Source organism: Grammomys surdaster, unplaced genomic scaffold, assembly GCF_004785775.1.
Source record: "Grammomys surdaster isolate TR1022 unplaced genomic scaffold, NIH_TR_1.0 164, whole genome shotgun sequence".
Taxonomy (NCBI): Eukaryota; Metazoa; Chordata; class Mammalia; order Rodentia; family Muridae; genus Grammomys; species Grammomys surdaster.
Window position 1 is genome coordinate 2,433,996 of NW_021604612.1, and position 17,555 is coordinate 2,451,550.

Genomic DNA, 17,555 nt, shown 5'->3' on the forward strand with positions numbered 1-17,555 from the left:
TCTTAGACCCACTGTGTGGGGTGTAAACTGAGTCCTTACTGAGCTCTCATCTACGTTCAGTTAGTATTTCCTCATCCATACGTTTGTTCCAAGTCGTGAGAAGTAGATACCCACTCTGCCGCAATTCAGAAACAATAAAAATGATGTCTGCAGCTCAGAAGAGAGGCAGAGCGAAGGCCTGCTCAAACTGTATTCTAGAAAGTTGGCTCCGGCCCTGCTGTGAGGACAAGCTAGAAACAAACACTTCAGAGGACCTTGCACAGAAGCTGCTGGACACTGGGCAGCACCGTGCCCCCTCAGAAAATGCCCCATTTCTTGTCCCTCCCCATACATTTTTAGGGTCCTGTGTGGTCCTGGAGGCCTCAGAAGTTGCTTCTTCTCTTAAAACCTGCATTTGCTTGATAGTTCCTCAGGGTCCCGTGAAATAAGCATCAGGGTCAGTTCTCACCAGGGCTTGTCTTGTGTGCTGGCGCGTTTTCTTCCATCTGGCATACAAAATAGAGGAGGATTGTGTGGCTGTCTGTGCACCACACGCATGCCTGATGCCTGCCGAGAGCAGAAGAGGGCATCGAGTCCCCTGGAACTGAAGTGACAGGTGGTTGTGAGCTGCCGTGTAGGTGCTTGAGAATCAAGCCTGGAGTCTTTGCAAGAGCAGCAAGTGCTCTCGGCCGAGCCTCCCTGCAGCCCCCAGCGCCGTGTTGGAAAGCACAGCTGTGGGAGCTGTGTGCTCTGTCAGCTCGCCTCCCTGGGCGCTGTAGTCCCTGGAAGGTGGGGCAGGGGCTGTGTGCTCTGCTGAAAGGCCTTTGCTGGCCGCAGTGGCTCGTGCACGGGTGCACTTGAGAAGCTGAGATATGAAGATGGCTTGAGAACAGGAGATTGGGGCCAGTCTGAGGAACTCCAGGGCCTAGAGTCTCTCACTAAAATAAAGGTGCTTGTCAGCAGAGTGGTAGGTCGGAGGAGACGGGACTCTCTCCAAGTGGAGACTGAAAATCTGGTAGGACCTAGGAGGCAGACAGAAAGGCCAGCGGTCTGACAGTGCAGGCTCATTTTTACATCTGACGGGCAACAGTTGAATGGCTCCTGTGTCTGACATTCATGGTATTGACCTCCTTTGGAGCCAGCACGGCTGCAGAAAGCGGCCTGTGTGATGGCTGTGCCTGGGCTTCTGAGGTGGGACTCAGTGCCCAAGGATGGGCTTTGACTGGACTGGTCCTTGCTGGACCCTAGCTGTGGCCAGGCGCCTCTCTGAAACACACCCATGTTGGTGCAAGTTTACTGTATTTCTCATTCCCAGAGGTTCTCTGGGGACTGCTCACTGTCCTCCCAGGACACCTTTGAGCAACAGCACACGGGCATCCCTGTTGCTGCTCGGTTGACTTGAATGTTCACCGTTTTGTGTGGAGGTTTGGTTTGGTTTGGCTTTGACCTCAGTTGCTGACCCTGCTGCTGTTCCCACCTCTGCTCATTTCAGAGAGTTCTTCTGTTCCGAAACATGGTTATCAAGGAGAAAGAGAAGCTGGGCCTTGTGGAGACCAGCTCTGCCTCTCCTCACGTCACCCACATCACCATCCGAAGGTCCCGGATGTTGGAGGTGAGTGGCCACTCAGAGGCGGATGGAGGGGATGACCTGTTGCTTCCAGACTCTTGTCACTGCGATGACAACTCTTTAAAGTGAGGCTCTTAGGGCAAGAAGCCTGTGCACCAGTCAGCAGCTCAGAGTTGCTGCTCAGTCTGTCATGTCCTCAATGCTGGGCTCTTCAGTGACGTCCTTCCCTCTATTAGGGCCACTGGCCAGAGCACAGACACGTGATGCTTTTGTGGAACAAGGGTAGGAGCCCAGGGCAGCGGGCTTTGAGAATGCTGCAGACACTGCAGGCGTTGCCCGGCCTGATCACACAGAAGCTTTCATCACAGACTCAAGCGCCTCTGTAGACACAAGAGATTCAAGTACTGACACCCTCTCCAGCCCCTCCTTGTCCAGGGTGCTCCCATGTGGCCACTTCACAAAGTAGAAGTAGGTGCCCTGTCCTTAAGCACTGTGCCTTGGCGTCACACCATCAAGGTGTCCTGGTGCGTTCTGAGGTGAGCAGAGAGGTCTGTGGAAGCTTCCACACCAGTGTGTGCTCTGTGACCCTGACTATACTGCTAGGGCATTGCCGTGGGTCTGACGTGTGTGTTGTCTGTGTACCACACGTGCCCAGAGGTCATACAGTCCACAGCCTTGCTCTGTGTTTCTGTGTGTCTGCCAGCGGTGCTGGTGACAGGCTTGGCTTTATCTACTTGTCACACTGTTCCTCAGACCTCTCCTCAGACCTCTCCTTGTGGTCATTGGCGTGTCCTGCCTGTGTAATGACAGCCATGTTGCCAGCCACTGTGTGTACTGTGGTGCAGTGGCCAGGCCCCTCTGGCAGCGTTTTGCCATTTGTGCCGCTGCGTGCTGCGTGCTGGATGACGTATTTTAGCTCCCGTTTCTTCTGCTGTTCAGGAGTCATTCAGAAAGTAATGTGTGCAACAGTTGATGTTTTTACCTTTAAGGTAGGAATAAGATGTAGATGGTGTGACTCTGTGGTACAGCACCTACCTAGCATCCCTGAGGCCCTGGGTACCATCCCCCTCACTGACCAGAAAACAGGAATAAGGTCGCGTTCACAGAGAGGCTGGGTGCGTCTCTCAGTGAGCATTTAGTTTGTGTGCGTAACAAGGAAAAGTCCTCCGCTCCTGCTGCTGCAGCCCAGGGCTCTCAGACATAGCCTCCCTAGGGAGCGTCCACCAGGGGCTGGGCACATGGTAGCTGACATCTGTTTCAGTGTTGGGGAAATGGTGGGCAGGAGGAGATGTGGCAGTCACCGCAAAGATACACATCTGCTCAGCAGCGGCTGACGTGACATGTGGACATGTTCCAGGGGGCTTTGGATTTTTAAGAGAAGATTCCCCAAATTCAGGGTCTTACATTAAAGGCTCAGATCTATTATGTTGTGAGCAAATTAAATTTTGTCAGCTGCCCTGAAGGCCTTGTTTGCCACTCAGGCTGTGGTCACCAGTGTGAGCCTCTGCTTTGACTCAGAAGCTTGTGTTAGAACTATCTTCAGCACTTTCCTCATCAGAACCAGGCATCGCTGCCTGGTCTCTGGAATCTCAGTCCTCTCCATCAGAGAAGGCTGACACCCACCTCCTGAAATAATTCTGAAATATTGAGAGCTGTGGACTGTAGTGTGTGCTGGGGGGAGGGGCTGCTCCTCTCTCAGGTGCCACCACCTCTGCAGGGCTAAAACACCCCTGGGTCTCACAGGAGACAGTCACCATTAACTCAGGCCAAGCCTATTTTTCCTTTGTGTGCTGTCTTTGAACCGGAGGTAGAACACAAGAGGGCTGCGTATTCATTCCACGATGCAGCGGGTTCTCCTGAGCCTGGGTCTGAGTGCCCAAGACCTTTGCTTATTGTGACTGCACACTTGGGACATGAAGAAGCTGTTGTCTGACTTGCTGTCCTGGACTTTCATGCCACCCTGGCTTGTTTGTAAGGCCAGGCTTCTGGTAGGTTTCACCATCCTGCAGAAATGTCCCCTTCTTCAGGGTGAATGTAGTCTATCATTTAGTTATTTGGAACTGGAGGAAGCTCAGACCTGCCCTTCTCCAGCCCTCGGGTGGGTGCCGCTCACTGTCCTCTGTTTAGCATGTTGAACAGAGAGAACCTGACCCTGAACGCTCACATATCCACACTGGTACCCACAGGGCAGGGGTGCTGCATAGGAGGCAGGCGGCACATCCATCTTACAACCTCCTGAGGAGGCTCGGGTAGCTCAGAGCAAGCAGGAGTGAGTCTGCATCCAGCAGGCCTTGAGCACCACCATGTGCTGTCTAAGAACGTTACATGTCCCATTAAATCCCACGATGCCGAGCACCCTCTGCTAGGACTTCACACAGAACAGAGACGTTGTCGGGTGCAGGAACATGCTGGAGTGCTCTGTACTTCCTCCAGGACCTCCCCAGGAATGCCGGCTTGTGCTGCTTCCAGTGCCGCAGCAGCAGCAGCCACAGCAGCCACAGCAGCCATAGCAGCCATAGCAGACCAGCACACTCCCTCCTCCTTTTCCATCCTAACTGCCCTCAACTGGCTCCGCTGGCTTCATGTGTTTTCGAGGCGGAGTCTCCTGTGTGACTCAGCCTGGTCTCAGACTCACTGGCCTCAGCCCTGAGTGCCTCCATGGGTGTGCTCAAAGCTGGCTTCCTGTTCCTGCTAGTGGCCTGGGGACTAAGAGGTCATCCTTCTTGGCTCAGCAGCCTAAGAGTCTGTCTCTGACAAGATGCAGAGACTCCATAGAAGGGATTGTGTCACTGAGCATGACAGGAAGTCGGCAACAGAATCTCAAATTAGGGCTCCCGGCTGCCAGGTCTCACATGGCTTTGTGTGGGAAGCCACCAGGACAGCACAGGGGCACAGGTGAGTAGACCCCATGGAATGGTCTGTCCTGTCAGCTAAATGTGACAGGACTGCCCCAGGATAAAACCTCAGCATTCCCACACCTGGACACACAGCAGCCGTCAGATGCCAGGAAGACCTGCAGAGAGAGCCCAGAGGTATCTGCCTTAGTTACGGTCACTGTTGCTGTGACAGGACACCGTGACCAAAAGCATCATGGGAGGAAAGGCTTCGTTTGGCTTCCATGTCCACTGAGGAAGGCCAAGACAGGTTCTCAAGTTGTGCAGGAACTTGGAGGCAGCAGCTGACATGGAGCCCATGGAGGGATCTGCTTACCGGCCTGCTCTCCGCTCGCTCGGCCCACTTAGAGCACCCAGGCCACCTTCACTAATTAAGGAAATAGCCTACAGGCTTCCTGCAGCCAGGTCTTATGGGGTCATTTCTCAAGTGAGGTCCCCCCTCTGAAGGTGACATTGACAGGTTTAGTAGACTTGGCATGTGTGCGTGGGTTCTGGAGAGGAGACACACTCAGTTCCGCGTTTACTGATCTTGGTTTCCAGTGCTCGGCTGACACCGAGAGCCTGGCGTGGGCTAAGCACTCTTACTCTACAGAGCGACACTCTCACGTGGCTGTGTTTAGAAGGAGCTGACCGCAAACCGTCAAATCTTGGGCTGTCCCAGCAGCAGCTCCGTGTCCCTACCTTCCCGCGGGTGGGCAGGCCGACTCCGCTTCTCTGCTGCACCTGGGCATCCCGCCTCGGCCGCCCCGCCGCCAGCAGGTCTTTAGTTCAGAAGGCCTGCCTGCTTGCTCCAGCCTTTCCAGCCCCTTCTCAGCAGCCAAGACCCTGAGTTTTCATCTTACTGTGTCCTGTAAGCCTGACTCCACCCGTGAGCTGAGAGATATTCTCAGCATTAAATGAGGGAGAGAGATTGCCATCTGCCCCGGTTCCCCCACCTTTGATGGTCAGAGCTAGCACGCCTCATTCTGTCTAGTGTCGCCGTCAGACTCTGTCCTCCTGACATGGGGCAGTCTCCTCACGCCCACGAGTGAGACACTGTGGCCATCAAATGAACCCTCCATGACGGTGTGCTGTCCTGCATGTCAGATGCCAGGGTTTGCCCGGGCTGCTCTCCTCAGTGGGCTGAACCTCTCTCTGTAGGATGGCTACGAACAGCTCCGGCAGCTCCCCCAGCACGCCATGAAGGGCGTGATCCGAGTGAAGTTCGTCAATGACCTTGGCGTGGACGAGGCCGGGATTGACCAGGACGGCGTCTTCAAGGAGTTTCTGGAGGAGATCATCAAGAGGGTGTTTGACCCAGCGCTCAACCTGTTCAAGGTGGTTAAGGGGATGCCCGTGGGCTGGCAGTAACCAGACACAGGGATCCCATGCAGAGTAAAGACAGGCCTCTAACTCCCACCTCTCCCTGTCCTTCCTCCTGGCAGACAACCAGCGGGGATGAGAGGCTGTACCCCTCGCCCACATCCTACATTCATGAGAATTACCTGCAGCTCTTCGAGTTTGTGGGGAAGATGCTGGGAAAGGCAGTGTATGAGGTAGGCGCGCAAAGGATTGTGGGACAGCTGTGAGGTGATGCCTGAGAGCTGGGCGTGGCGGTGCATGCCCCCTGTAATCCTGTCATTCAGGAGGTCGAGGCAGGGGGATCATGAGTTTGAGGCCGGCCGGGATACACAGCTAGACCCTATCTCAAAAAGAAGAAAATAAAGTGACATGTGCATCTCTGTCTGGGGATGGAACTCGGGCTTTGAAAGCTAAGTCAGCATGTTCTGTCCTTGAGCCATCCCAGCTCACTGACTGTCACTTGAGTGGACTCTGTAGGAGACAGAGGCTCCTGGGAGTTAGCATAGGACAGAGAGAGTAGTTGTCACCAGCAGTGTAGCATCCACCTGCACTTCCTTCCTGTGAGCCTGTCACCTCGTCAGTAAAGCGGGATAAGGAAAGCTGTGTGACAGGGTTGTCACCACAGTAAGTAAGATCGAACCTGGCACCAGGTCCAAGTCTCAGGACTCTTGGCTTCTCAGGCTCACGGGGTCAAGGTAGTGAGGGCTTCTTCAGGGGATTCCCTCACAGCCCCTGGTTCCCGTCCATGGACGCGGGCTGTGAGAGCCACCTGCGCACGCAGCTCAGCTGAGGTCACATCCCTGTGGTACTGAGCTCCAAGGCCTGCGCCTACAACTGTTGCTCGCCAAGATCTTTTGAGGCTTTGTTAGATGATCTGAGGTATAGCCACAGGCTGACACCTAGACTCCACTGGTGCCCGCACTCGGGTGCCCTGAGCTGAGAGCTGAGCCCTCCGTCCTGTCTCCTCTAGGGGATCGTGGTGGATGTGCCCTTCGCCTCCTTCTTCCTGAGCCAGATGCTTGGGCACCATCACAGCATCTTCTACAGCTCCGTGGACGAGCTTCCATCACTGGACGCAGAGTTCTATAAAAACCTCACCTCTATCAAGGTTAGTGCTGGTTGTTGCTGTGCGTCCACAGCCGAGCGACCAGCTGAGTCACCCTTCCTGTCACTGAGACTTAACCCCAACCCCACCCTGGGGCCCCTTTCATGGCTGAGGCCCACGGCCTCTTCTGTCCTTGTGACCAGTGGCCCCATGGAGGGAAGCGCTCTGCCCACACAGGCCCCAGTGCTTTCTCTCTGTTTCGTTAGCGCTATGATGGAGACGTCGCAGACCTCGGGCTGACACTGTCTTACGATGAAGACGTCATGGGTCAGGTATGTGGGCCGATCTGGCAGGCTGCTTCAGCTCTCGAGACGCCCCGGCTCATGGGTTCCCTCAGAGATCCGCCCACTGGGGAGCTGCCTGTCACTGCAGGGATGGTTTACTGTGTTCCCTGCCAGCCTGGCCTCTGATGCCCACCTCGGCCAGCTCCCACAGAGCCTCTGCTTTGCCTGGGTTATGTCTTGGGACCTGAGAGAGGGTCTGCCTATGCCCAGCCTTCCTATTGTAGTTTGTGTCAAGCTGTGAGTCTGTGTGGAAACCACGGTGAGGACTGGCCAGTATAAATGAGATTTCTGACCTGATGTGGAGGGGCAGCACCTAAGGAGAAGCTCCGCTGGGGAGGTCAAATCCCGTTCACATCATCATCAGGGACAGAGAGGAAATCAGCCTGGCAGAAGCCATTTCTGTCACAGTTAGTGGCAGGACTCGCCCATGTCCTCTGCCCCCTCTCATGTCCCTGCAGGAGGCTCTCTGTCCATGTAGTCTGACATCTGCTCTGGAGAAACCATGAGCATATTGGTGCCGAACCGGCTTCTCAGACTCTGCCTTCACCTTCACCTTAGAGGGTATTCCATCTTTGAAAAGTATTATAATGTGTCCCATGTGTCTTTCCAGACTTTCCCCACAGGTGTGTGTGTGTGTGTGTGTGTGTGTGTGTGTGATATGGTACTATGTCTTTTGCCATATAGCTTGTTTCCCCAGCAAGTCCACACTCTTTTTTGTTTGTTTGTTTGTTTGTTTTTTCGAGACAGGGTTTCTCTGTATAGCCCTGGCTGTCCTGGAACTCACTCTGAAGACCAGGCTGGCCTCGAACTCAGAAATCCGCCTGCCTCTGCCTCCCAAGTGCTGGGATTAAAGGCGTGCGCCACCACTGCCCGGCGAGTCCATGCTCTTCTTTTGGTAATGGTGCAGTATTCCCAGGTGTGGGTGTTCACACCCAGCCACTGTCTTCAGCAACAGCCTTCCTCTGTGGCATCCAGCAGCCTTAGTGCAAATGTTTGGACAAGGATTGGATGAGAAACCTTTCCTCCCTACGACAGGAGGCCTGTGTGTTGATGTTTTGGCCCCAGGCTTTTGTGAAAAATGATCCTTCTCAAACACGCAGCTTCTTAATTCCACTGTTATCGCGGGCGTTTGTGCAGCCCTTTCATCTCCAGGAAGCACTGGTAGCCCGTTCATTCGAGTTCTCTCTGGTAATTACTCCGTCTTCTCTCCCAGCTTGTCTGCCACGAACTGGTTCCTGGAGGGAAGACCATCCCAGTCACAGATGAGAACAAGTGAGTACTTCGGTGAGCGCCCGAGGCCGCGCCTGCGGGACCACTCTGGCTCTAGCTCAGGCTGAGAGCTGAGCAAGACAGATGGGTGGAAAGAAGCCATAGATATCCTAATGGGATTTTCTGGTTACAGTTCATAGGCCGGAATTGTAGGAAATTCAATTTGCAAATAAGAGTGGACGGTTTCCTCTTTGCAGAAGCACTTGGAAGGTCAGAGGCACCGTCCTTAGGAATGTAGGAATGGCCCACTCCCAGGCAGACGGAGCCTAAGCAGCGTAGGCAAGCTGTCCCGAGGGCAGGCGAGCAGGAATCTTGGCAGCCACATGGCTGCTCTCAGGAAGACAGTGTGAATGCAGACGTGGCAGATTCGTACTTAAGAGGCTGGGAGCTGAAGGAGGTGCTGGGCACAGCAGCTCCTGTCACAGATAATGTGCTTTTAGTAATGTCAGAAATTCAATCCTTTTGATCCCAGAAACAAACCCCTCAACGCATGGTCTGCTTGGCAGGAGGAGGGGACACTGGCTCTCTTGTAAGTTTTCTGCCACCCCAACTCAGGATTTGAACTGTTTGTCTTAGCATTCATCTCAACAGGGACAAGTGAGGGCTCAGGCCCTGTGACTCATCTGGCCCCAGTGCAGTGTTCCTGCACCCCGTTCCTCTCGGGTCCGCTAGTTTGGTAGCCTGTGTGCTTGAGGGGTTTTAGGTTTTAACTTTAGAAGTCTTCACCAGGGCTGAAATCCATCAGCATTGCCCTCAGCCACAGGGCGTGCGTTGGCTATAGAGCAGATGGCTAAGGTGAGTCTACAGGGTGAGCCCTGGTCCTGTCTGTGTGGTTGTGACTTCCTCGGGACAGCAGTGTGCAATGTGCAAAACAGCCTTTGAGATATCTAGCTGAAAAGAGGGCTCAGACTTTTTGAGAGCAGATATGGGGCATGTCCTGTAGACCTGCCCACCCACCAGGGAGGTCACTATAGCAAAGTGTGCTATAGGGTGTGTGTGAGAGAGAGAACTGACAACTGGGTCTACAAATGACAGAAAAGGTGAGTTCATACAGGCTATAAAGCCAGGGAAGATGACTCTGTAGGGGCTACAGGCCCGGGCAGGTGAGTTCTTGCATACTGAAGAGCTTTGGAGATAAGTCTACATTGTCTGGAGGGACCAGGGAGGTGAGTGGAGGCAGGCTGAGGGGCTGCGGAGCTGCACCCATGTGGGCTGTGCTACCGTAAGATTCTTCTCCTGCCACGGAGCCTCACGGAGCCTTGTGTCGGGAATCTTACCTATGGTGAGTCTGTCTGTCTCTCTGTCTCTCTGTCTCTCTGTCTCTCTCTCTCTCTCTCTCTCTCTCTCTCTCTCTCTCTCTCCCTCTCTCCCCCTCTCTCTCTCTCTCTCTGACACACACGCACACGTGCACACACACATACACACACACAGTATTAGTAACCTCCTTCATAGAGTACACGGAAGAAGGAGATAATTGAAAATTCATATTTGAATGTATTTAGTGTGTAATGTTTGTTGCTGTTTTTTAATCTAGAAATATTCAGGGACAGTAACTTTGACTTGGGCACTATGAGGCTAAGTGGAATTATTTGGACTATTCTTCACATGCAGTTTTTAATAGCGTACTTGGGCGTGCTTGCCAACAGATCAGCGACACTGGCCAGCTTCCTGGGGTGACAGCCTGCAGCTGTAGTCAAGCTAGATCCAGGGGCACTAGCTGGAGACCCTTTTCCCCATAAGTGCGGGTTGATCTGACCTCCCTGTTGAACCTAGGAATAACCCAGCAGCATTTTGGAGACAGTAGATCCAGTCTGACAGTGCTTCAGGCTTCAGTGTGCTGCTGCAGGAGAGGCAGCTTCTCTCTGAAGTTGGTTGGAGCACTAGGCTGTGTCCTTGAGAGAGGTCCAGTGGGACTGACCTGTGCAGGTGGCCCTCGGTCCGGAGAGCATGGGGCCATCCCAGGGAGTTCCTGGGTGCTGTGAGGACAAGTGAACAGGCAGTGCCCTCAACACTCGGTGCCGTCATGGTGGCACAGTGTGTGGCCTGGAGGCCACCATCACGGCGTCACGGCACCTGCTGATAGACGCTAGCATTTGTGTTTCGGAGATGGTTCAAAAGCACTAGGCTCGTCTCCTTGCACGTGTGGCAGCAGCCTGCCCTGGCCGGCTAGTCCCAGCGTCTCTCTCTTGTTTCAGAATTAGCTACATCCATCTGATGGCGCATTTTCGAATGCACACTCAGATCAAAAACCAGGCGGCTGCTCTCATCAGTGGCTTCCGTTCCATTATCAAGCCCGAGTGGATCCGAATGTTCTCGACCCCTGAGCTTCAGCGCCTCATCTCCGGGGACAACGCTGAGATCGACTTGGAAGACTTAAAGTAAGGGCTGAGGAGGGACTTGTGGCATGATGGGGCCCCCTGGGAGAGCTGATCCCTCCCTGGATTCTAATGCATCTAATGCAGAGTGACTCTGGGTACCCTGGTGACAGCCCATTTAGTTTCCGGGGGCTGAGGCCGTGGCATGGGACCTTGGCCAGTGCCCTGCCTGCCTGTTCCTGACTGTGGGCCCTGCTCCGGGTTGTTTTCAGGAAGCACACGGTGTACTACGGCGGCTTTCATGGGAGTCACAGAGTCATCATCTGGCTCTGGGACATCCTGGCTTCCGACTTCACGCCCGACGAAAGAGCCATGTTCCTGAAGGTACTTACTTACAACTTGTATGTCTGTTTGTGAATGCGTACGAAGACCTCGGGCCACTCTGTGACTCACAGTGAAAACAGAGGGATTATCCAGAGGGCAGTGTGCCATAGGCTCCTCAGTGCCAAGGGGCTGGGGAAGCAGGGACGGCGCAGTGGTGACAGTGATGGTGACGGCGCAGCAGTGGGACCCGGCTGCTGTCTGCTCCTTGCTGTGGAGCAGGGTCCTGTGTCGCTCGCCATCTGCAGTCCTGCCTCTGTACCTTAAGGAAATAATAATAGTGCACGCCTTTATAATCTAGCACTTGCAGGCAGAGACAGGCAGAGCTCGTCAGAGCTCTGTGAGTTCGAGGCCAGCCTGGTCTACAGAGTGAGTTCCAGGACACCCAGGGCTACACAGAGAAACCCTGTTGCAAAAAAAGTAGGAGAATGAGGAGGGGAAAATACAGATAGCCCTAAAGCTCACTCCAGTGTAGTATGAGACATGCATGCATCACACACAGACACACGTGCACAGACACAGAGTCCCAAGGAAGCACACTTGTTGAGGCTGACAACACTGAATACTGCTCTGAGGGATCAGGGGTTGAGTTGGGCTCTCAGTGTGTAGCCCAGTCAGGACCTTGTAGCGCAGCCTACAAGCCTTCGGCCTCAGAGAACTGAAATTCCATGTGTGGTCACCACGCTTGGCTGACTGTGTGCTTTCTTGGAAGGAGTATCTGTAGTTGACTCTCTCTGCCCTAGCATCAGTGACGTCCTGAGCATCCTCTGTGTCCCTAAGTGCTGTTGGATTTGCTGAGTGACAACAGGGTGTAGCTTTATAGGACACTGGATAATGCGCATGCCTGTCCCTGTCACCTGTGGGGAGTGTCATTAAAAGTGAACACATCATCATTTTGCCACCTGCTTTCCTTCTCTCTGAAAAGCTGTGGTCCAGGAGTGTATGTCGTGCCCTGGAATCTCCCCTAAGGCTGCCTGCGCACTTTGTCCATCTGACTCCCTCTCTGGCCCCCTCTGGTTTTCTTTAGGTTTCACGTATCCGAAGATGCTCTCAGACTTGCTGTGTAACACGTAACTAGGGTTGACCTTGAAGTCTCCCCCTCCAAACGCTGGCATTACAAGTGTGTGCCACCACCCCTAGTTTATAAGTGTGGGAGTTTCTGTGTGACCCACTTTGTGAGGTACCACCGACCAAACCAGCAGCTGGTCTTCTTCCTTGCTGGCCATGCTGAATTGAGTTCTCTCCTGCTGGAGGAGCCATCACCCACTCAATCCAAGCGGTACACACATGGGCTCCACACACCCACAGGTCACCAGGCCACGGGGCATTGGGTCCCACAGGCTGGTTCCTCCAGCAGTGCACGGCCCAGCAGGGCGGGCTTCTGCTCATGAGGTTACATGCCCTCCCTCCTAGAGAGGGCAGGCGCCTCTGGCAGTAGCAGCTGCAGGAAGGGGACATGACTGATGCTCTCAAGTGCAGTAAGAGCTGACATTCACCTCAGTTAAATATGTCAGGGCAGCAACACAGTAACCTTTTAAAGACTGTGTGTTTCTGTCTGTTTCTGTGTGTTTCTGTCTGTGTAAATATATGCTCTCTGTGCCTTCGGAGGCCAGTGGAGTTAGAGGCAGCTGTGAGCTGGCTGATGTGGGCACTAAGAATTGTACTCAGGTCCTCAGGAAGAGCAGCAAGCACTGTTGACCACTGAGCCGTGTCTCCATCCCCAGAACACAGTGACTTATAAGAACCCTCTGAAGCATGACACATAACACTGTGTAGCACTGTACCATGGCTTAAGTGGTTATTACGACACCACTTTATCAGCTACTGAATTACCAAGCCGGGCTCAGTATCCTGGCTCTCAGAAAACAGCATGCATCTGTTACTGCTGAGTCAGAGTGGGGGGACTTTCCTAGGTCTTCCCTGTGAGGGCTGACCTGTAGCTTTCCAGCTTGGTTGGGTGCCTGTGCCTGAAGCATTAAGGTGGGCACTGTGTTTGGAGACTGCCAGGAGATTCTGGAATGTTGCTGGCAAGTGTGGCTGGCTGCCCACAGGCTCCACATCCAGTGTCCCACACCTTGGTCCCTGCAGTCTACTGGCTCTGTAGACTTGATTTTTCCCAGTGTGCTGATTGGTGTGGAGTCTTCTACAGACCTTTCCCCACCCACCCACCCCCCGGAAACCACCCCCAGAGCCCAGCCCCCCCGGAACCCACCCCCTGGAGCCCAACTCCCAGGAAGTTCTGTTTACGTGCAAGACACCGGTGTGTAGCTGGGCTCTGCTACTGTGCTGGTTCTTCTTTCCCACCGTTACCTGCCTGGCTTCACCTCCTATCACTGGGAGAGAACGGATAGCAGGGAGAGAGAGATCACTGAATCTAATTGCTTTCTTCTTGTTTGGTTGGTTGGCTGCGTTTTTTGTTTGTTTGTTTCTTCTTTGAGCATCACGCCTAAAAACTGCAACCTCCCCCTCCCTCCCTCCCTCCCTCCCCCCAGTGACCAGCAACCACACCTATCAGATCTCCAGCATTTATCTATCCTCTGCAAAGTTCACAGAATTCCAAACATCACACGACTGTAGAAAGTATCTACAGCTGGCAAGACCACGCCTCTGCTAGAGCACGAGGCAGATCACAGTCAGCTGCTGCAGGCAGTCTGAAGCAACAAGCCACCCCATATCCCCACACCTGGGATTAAAATGAAACTACTTTAAAATATTTCTGTGTTTTTTTTTTTAAAGAAACCAAAATTCCAAAGTTGTCACTACAGTAGTGTACGCCATGCAGGAGGTCATGGTTTCCAGCTGTCCAGGACTCACTGGCTCCAGACCTAGGCTCATGAGCACCGCCAGCATCCACTTGCCCAGGCCCCTCAGATGCTGCCACTGCTGTCCTCCCCGAGGACGGGTGCCTCCCTGCTTCTGCTTACTGTGTGGCTGTGCAGCTAGAGACCTACTCTAAACTGGTCTGCTGCTGCACACCAGGAGTCGAAGGGCATCTTCTGCTACAGAGCAAGTTGAAAGCCAGCTTGGGTTAGACGAGAGTCTATGTCAGAGATATAAAAAGACCTGTTTCGTGGGATGTCACTCCAGGTTGCCGTACAAGCCACCAGTCTTGTTCACCGGGCCATTATTGCATGAGCTTTAGTTCCAGAGAGTGGCACCCTAGAGACATGTGACTGTCCTGGGCACATGTGGGTGAGCACCTCCGTTGCCCCTGGTTCTACTGAACAGCACACGGAGGGAGAAGAGCCCAGCAGGGCTGCAGTGGCAAAACCCCCTACTGTCCCTCTGACCCCTACTGTCCCTCTAACCCCGCCTTTCTTGCAGTTTGTGACCAGCTGCTCCCGGCCCCCACTCCTAGGATTCGCCTACCTCAAGCCTCCGTTCTCCATTCGCTGTGTGGAAGTGTCAGATGACCAGGTAACCGCAGCCATGTCCGTCCGTCCGTCCTTCCTTCTTTGTGCTTAGTTTCTGCTGTGCCCACTGTGTCCCACCCTTGCCTACATGACTCTCAGGGCATGACAGCCAGCTGCCCACAGAGGGCACTGCAGATCCAGATCAGTGTGGGCTCCAGTACTGTCTGAGGTCCCTCCGTGGGGAAGGCCTGTGGGGTGTGTAATTAGGACACTCTCATGGCTGCTGATCCGCCCAGGTTCAAGGTCCAAGAGGCAGGGTAAGAGGACAAAGCAGGCCTGCCCCAGCTCCTCCCTGCTGACATGCACAGCCAGGCAAGCTGCCTGTGGACTGCAGCTTAAGAGAGAACGCCCTAGGACTCATGTGCCCAGTGTGGTATGAGCATGACAAGCTGATGCTCAGATGTGGGTCCCCTGTGAGAGCCTGCTGGTCTCAGGGTGTCCCTGCCTCACCTCTCTGCAGCCTGCAGCCTTCGGGCTGTGTGGCCATGGGTCAGACACTAGATGGTCCTCCACTTCCAAATTTTGGGGAAAGTTGAGCCAAGAGCTAGTGGGCTGTGGTACTGACACAGAAGGGGTACTAGGCTGCCTTAGTTAACTGATACATGTCCTTTGGCTAGGAGCCTGTTGTCTTAGGTGACCGAGAACAGGACTCCACAGGTGTGAGCGCTCAGCAGCAGGGGTGAGCTCAGCAGCAGGTGTGAGGGCTCAGCAGCAGGGGTGAGGGCTCAGCAGCAGGGGTGAGCTCAGCAGCAGGGGTGAGCTCAGCAGCAGGGGTGAGGGCTCAGCAGCAGGGGTGAGCTCAGCAGCAGGTGTGAGCTCAGCAGCAGGGGTGAGGGCTCAGCAGCAGGGGTGAGGGCTCAGCAGCAGGGGTGAGGGCTCAGCAGCAGGTGTTCTTCTGCCTCTCAGGCCCCTGCCCTGAGCTGGGCCCTGAGCTGGGCCCTGAGCTGGGCATCTCCTGCTCCTGTGTAAGCACCTTCTGACCCAAAGCTGTGCTGTGTACTTGCAGGACACTGGGGATACCCTGGGCAGCGTCCTCAGGGGCTTCTTCACCATCCGCAAGAGGGAGCCGGGCGGGCGGCTGCCCACCTCCTCCACTTGCTTCAACCTGCTTAAGCTGCCCAACTACAGCAAGAAGAGCGTGCTCCGTGAGAAGCTGCGCTACGCCATCAGCATGAACACGGGCTTCGAGCTCTCCTAACCCCGCCCACTCTCACGGCCACAGAGCCCTTCGGCTCCTGGAGGCAGCATGCCCCAGGAGTGTGGCCAGGGTCCTGCAGCCCTCAGACCCTCTCAATAGCCATGAGACACCCAAGCTTGGGAGTGCTGCACAGCGCCCTCCGTGCGCTGGGGAGAGAGGGCTGGTGAAAACACGTCCCCAGTTCTGCCCACGCAGGGCCTTCCTGCCTTCTGGGGCCTGAGACCTGGGCCCAGTGATTGTAGAGCAATCCTGGTAATTCTGTGAGGCTTCCTTCTCTCGCCCTCTGAGGACACAAGGCCTGTGCCTGTGAGCTCCTCCTTCCGTTCTGAAAACTCAGGTACGGCCTCGCCAAGCCTCTATGCACAGCAAAGCCCCTGCCTCCACCCTGTCCACAGCGGCCTCTTCCCAGGCAACCGGGGAGGCCACTGAGCACAGTCAGGGTCTCCTACAGGGATCCAGGTGTTCACACCACAGCCCTCCTTCCCAAGTCCTCAGCAGGCCACACTGTCAGGGACCCTTGCTGTCAGCCCCTGGCCTGAGCATCGGTGTCCTAGCTTGGAAGAAACCTGCCCCACCCTGAAGAACAGCCCATTTCTGGAGTAGCCAGAGCCCCTCATTACCTATGGAGAACCACACGAGACCTACAGTGGCCAGTCGTCTGGGCAGTATGTTAGTCCAGGGACTTCCGAGTCCGTCCTTTTGCACTGACAGGCCCTGGAGGCTGAGGGTGCGTCCCACATGTGCACGCTGCCACCTCTGTTGGCACTGGGCTTTCTGTGTCCGGGACCTCACTCTCTTCCCACCCACTGCGTTCCTGCGCCTCCTTTCTCTATTTCCCTTAAGAACTTCAGGATGTTGAGGCAGAGCCCTGGGCTTAGTGATCTGAGAGCAGTCACGCCTCTCCTGCCTCATCAAGTTCTAGCCTCCCTCCCACCCTGGAGCCAGGAGTCCTGGTCCCCCCTCCACCTTGTGGAGCCAGCTTAGGGCTATAGTGCTCAAAGCAAGAAGATAGTGTCCACAGGAACCTGCACAGTGGGAAGGCAGGCATGCCGTGTTCTCAGTCAGCAAAGAGCTGTGGCTGGAGCTGGGGTAGGCCAGGAAAGCCCTGGAGTTCTGGAAAGTGGTGCCAGCGTCCTTGGAGACGTCTGCCAGCCATGTGTGTTCCCAGCTTGCCTGCAGAGTCCTGTGCCCCAGGCACAGCCTGCATGAGTTAACATGGAACCTGAGCATTAGAGCCGGGACGCGGGAGAGAGTGAGGTGTAAGCACCGAGAGCAACTCGGTGTGTTTAGTTCTGACCTGGGGTGGTCTGTCGGCCATCAGAGTCTTCTTCCCAGCAGTTGCCATAGCTACTGTCCACTGACGTCCCAGCAGCTCCTAGTGGTTCCAGAAAGAAGTGGGGTTTTTGTTTTTGTAGGTAACTTGTGGACTAAGACTTGTCAGGGCTTTATTAAATTTGTACTTGAGCACAAGATGGCTCTGTTGTGGTTTGTACTCAGCCCTGTGCCCAGCTGGCTCAGGTCACGTGAGGTACCCATAGGAGCAGGAAGAGGGGGCACTTCGACATCCTGGCTTTGGAGCTGAGCCAGGAGAGCTGGCAGTTGTCACATGTGCCCAGCTTTGAAGTGACATTTCAGAGAAGCATCCCTAGAGCCAGTTTCCCTTTGCCCCCTTCCAGCAGGCAGTGGCACCAGGACAACATGCATAGCTTTGCAGTTTATGATTTATGATGTACCTACAAAAGCCAGCCTGTTTGATGGGGAGAGACCAGAAACTCAAGATGGATCTAACCTGGGGTACCTGAGACGCCC

At 54.7% G+C, this 17,555-nt stretch overlaps 1 protein-coding gene and 1 long non-coding RNA gene across 2 annotated transcripts in view; one reads left to right on the forward strand and one right to left on the reverse strand.

Annotated features, from left to right (window-relative positions):
* Nucleotides 1-17,216, forward strand: part of Ube3b (ubiquitin protein ligase E3B) — a 44,130-nt gene extending 26,914 nt beyond the window's left edge. Inside the window, exons 19-28 of the mRNA XM_028765548.1 lie at nucleotides 1,472-1,591; nucleotides 5,581-5,757; nucleotides 5,865-5,975; nucleotides 6,752-6,889; nucleotides 7,093-7,158; nucleotides 8,384-8,442; nucleotides 10,635-10,817; nucleotides 11,027-11,138; nucleotides 14,460-14,552; nucleotides 15,555-17,216. Of these exons, the coding sequence (XP_028621381.1) occupies nucleotides 1,472-1,591; nucleotides 5,581-5,757; nucleotides 5,865-5,975; nucleotides 6,752-6,889; nucleotides 7,093-7,158; nucleotides 8,384-8,442; nucleotides 10,635-10,817; nucleotides 11,027-11,138; nucleotides 14,460-14,552; nucleotides 15,555-15,746 (1,251 nt within the window). The 3' untranslated portion in view covers nucleotides 15,747-17,216. The remainder of the gene's footprint in view (nucleotides 1-1,471; nucleotides 1,592-5,580; nucleotides 5,758-5,864; nucleotides 5,976-6,751; nucleotides 6,890-7,092; nucleotides 7,159-8,383; nucleotides 8,443-10,634; nucleotides 10,818-11,026; nucleotides 11,139-14,459; nucleotides 14,553-15,554) is intronic.
* On the reverse strand, nucleotides 9,911-14,774 carry LOC114619667. The gene is made up of 2 exons (XR_003711201.1): nucleotides 14,505-14,774; nucleotides 9,911-11,397 (listed from the first exon to the last, which is right to left on the reverse strand). It is a non-coding gene; the product is annotated as an uncharacterized LOC114619667 (long non-coding RNA).
* Nucleotides 17,217-17,555: the final 339 nt, after the last annotated feature.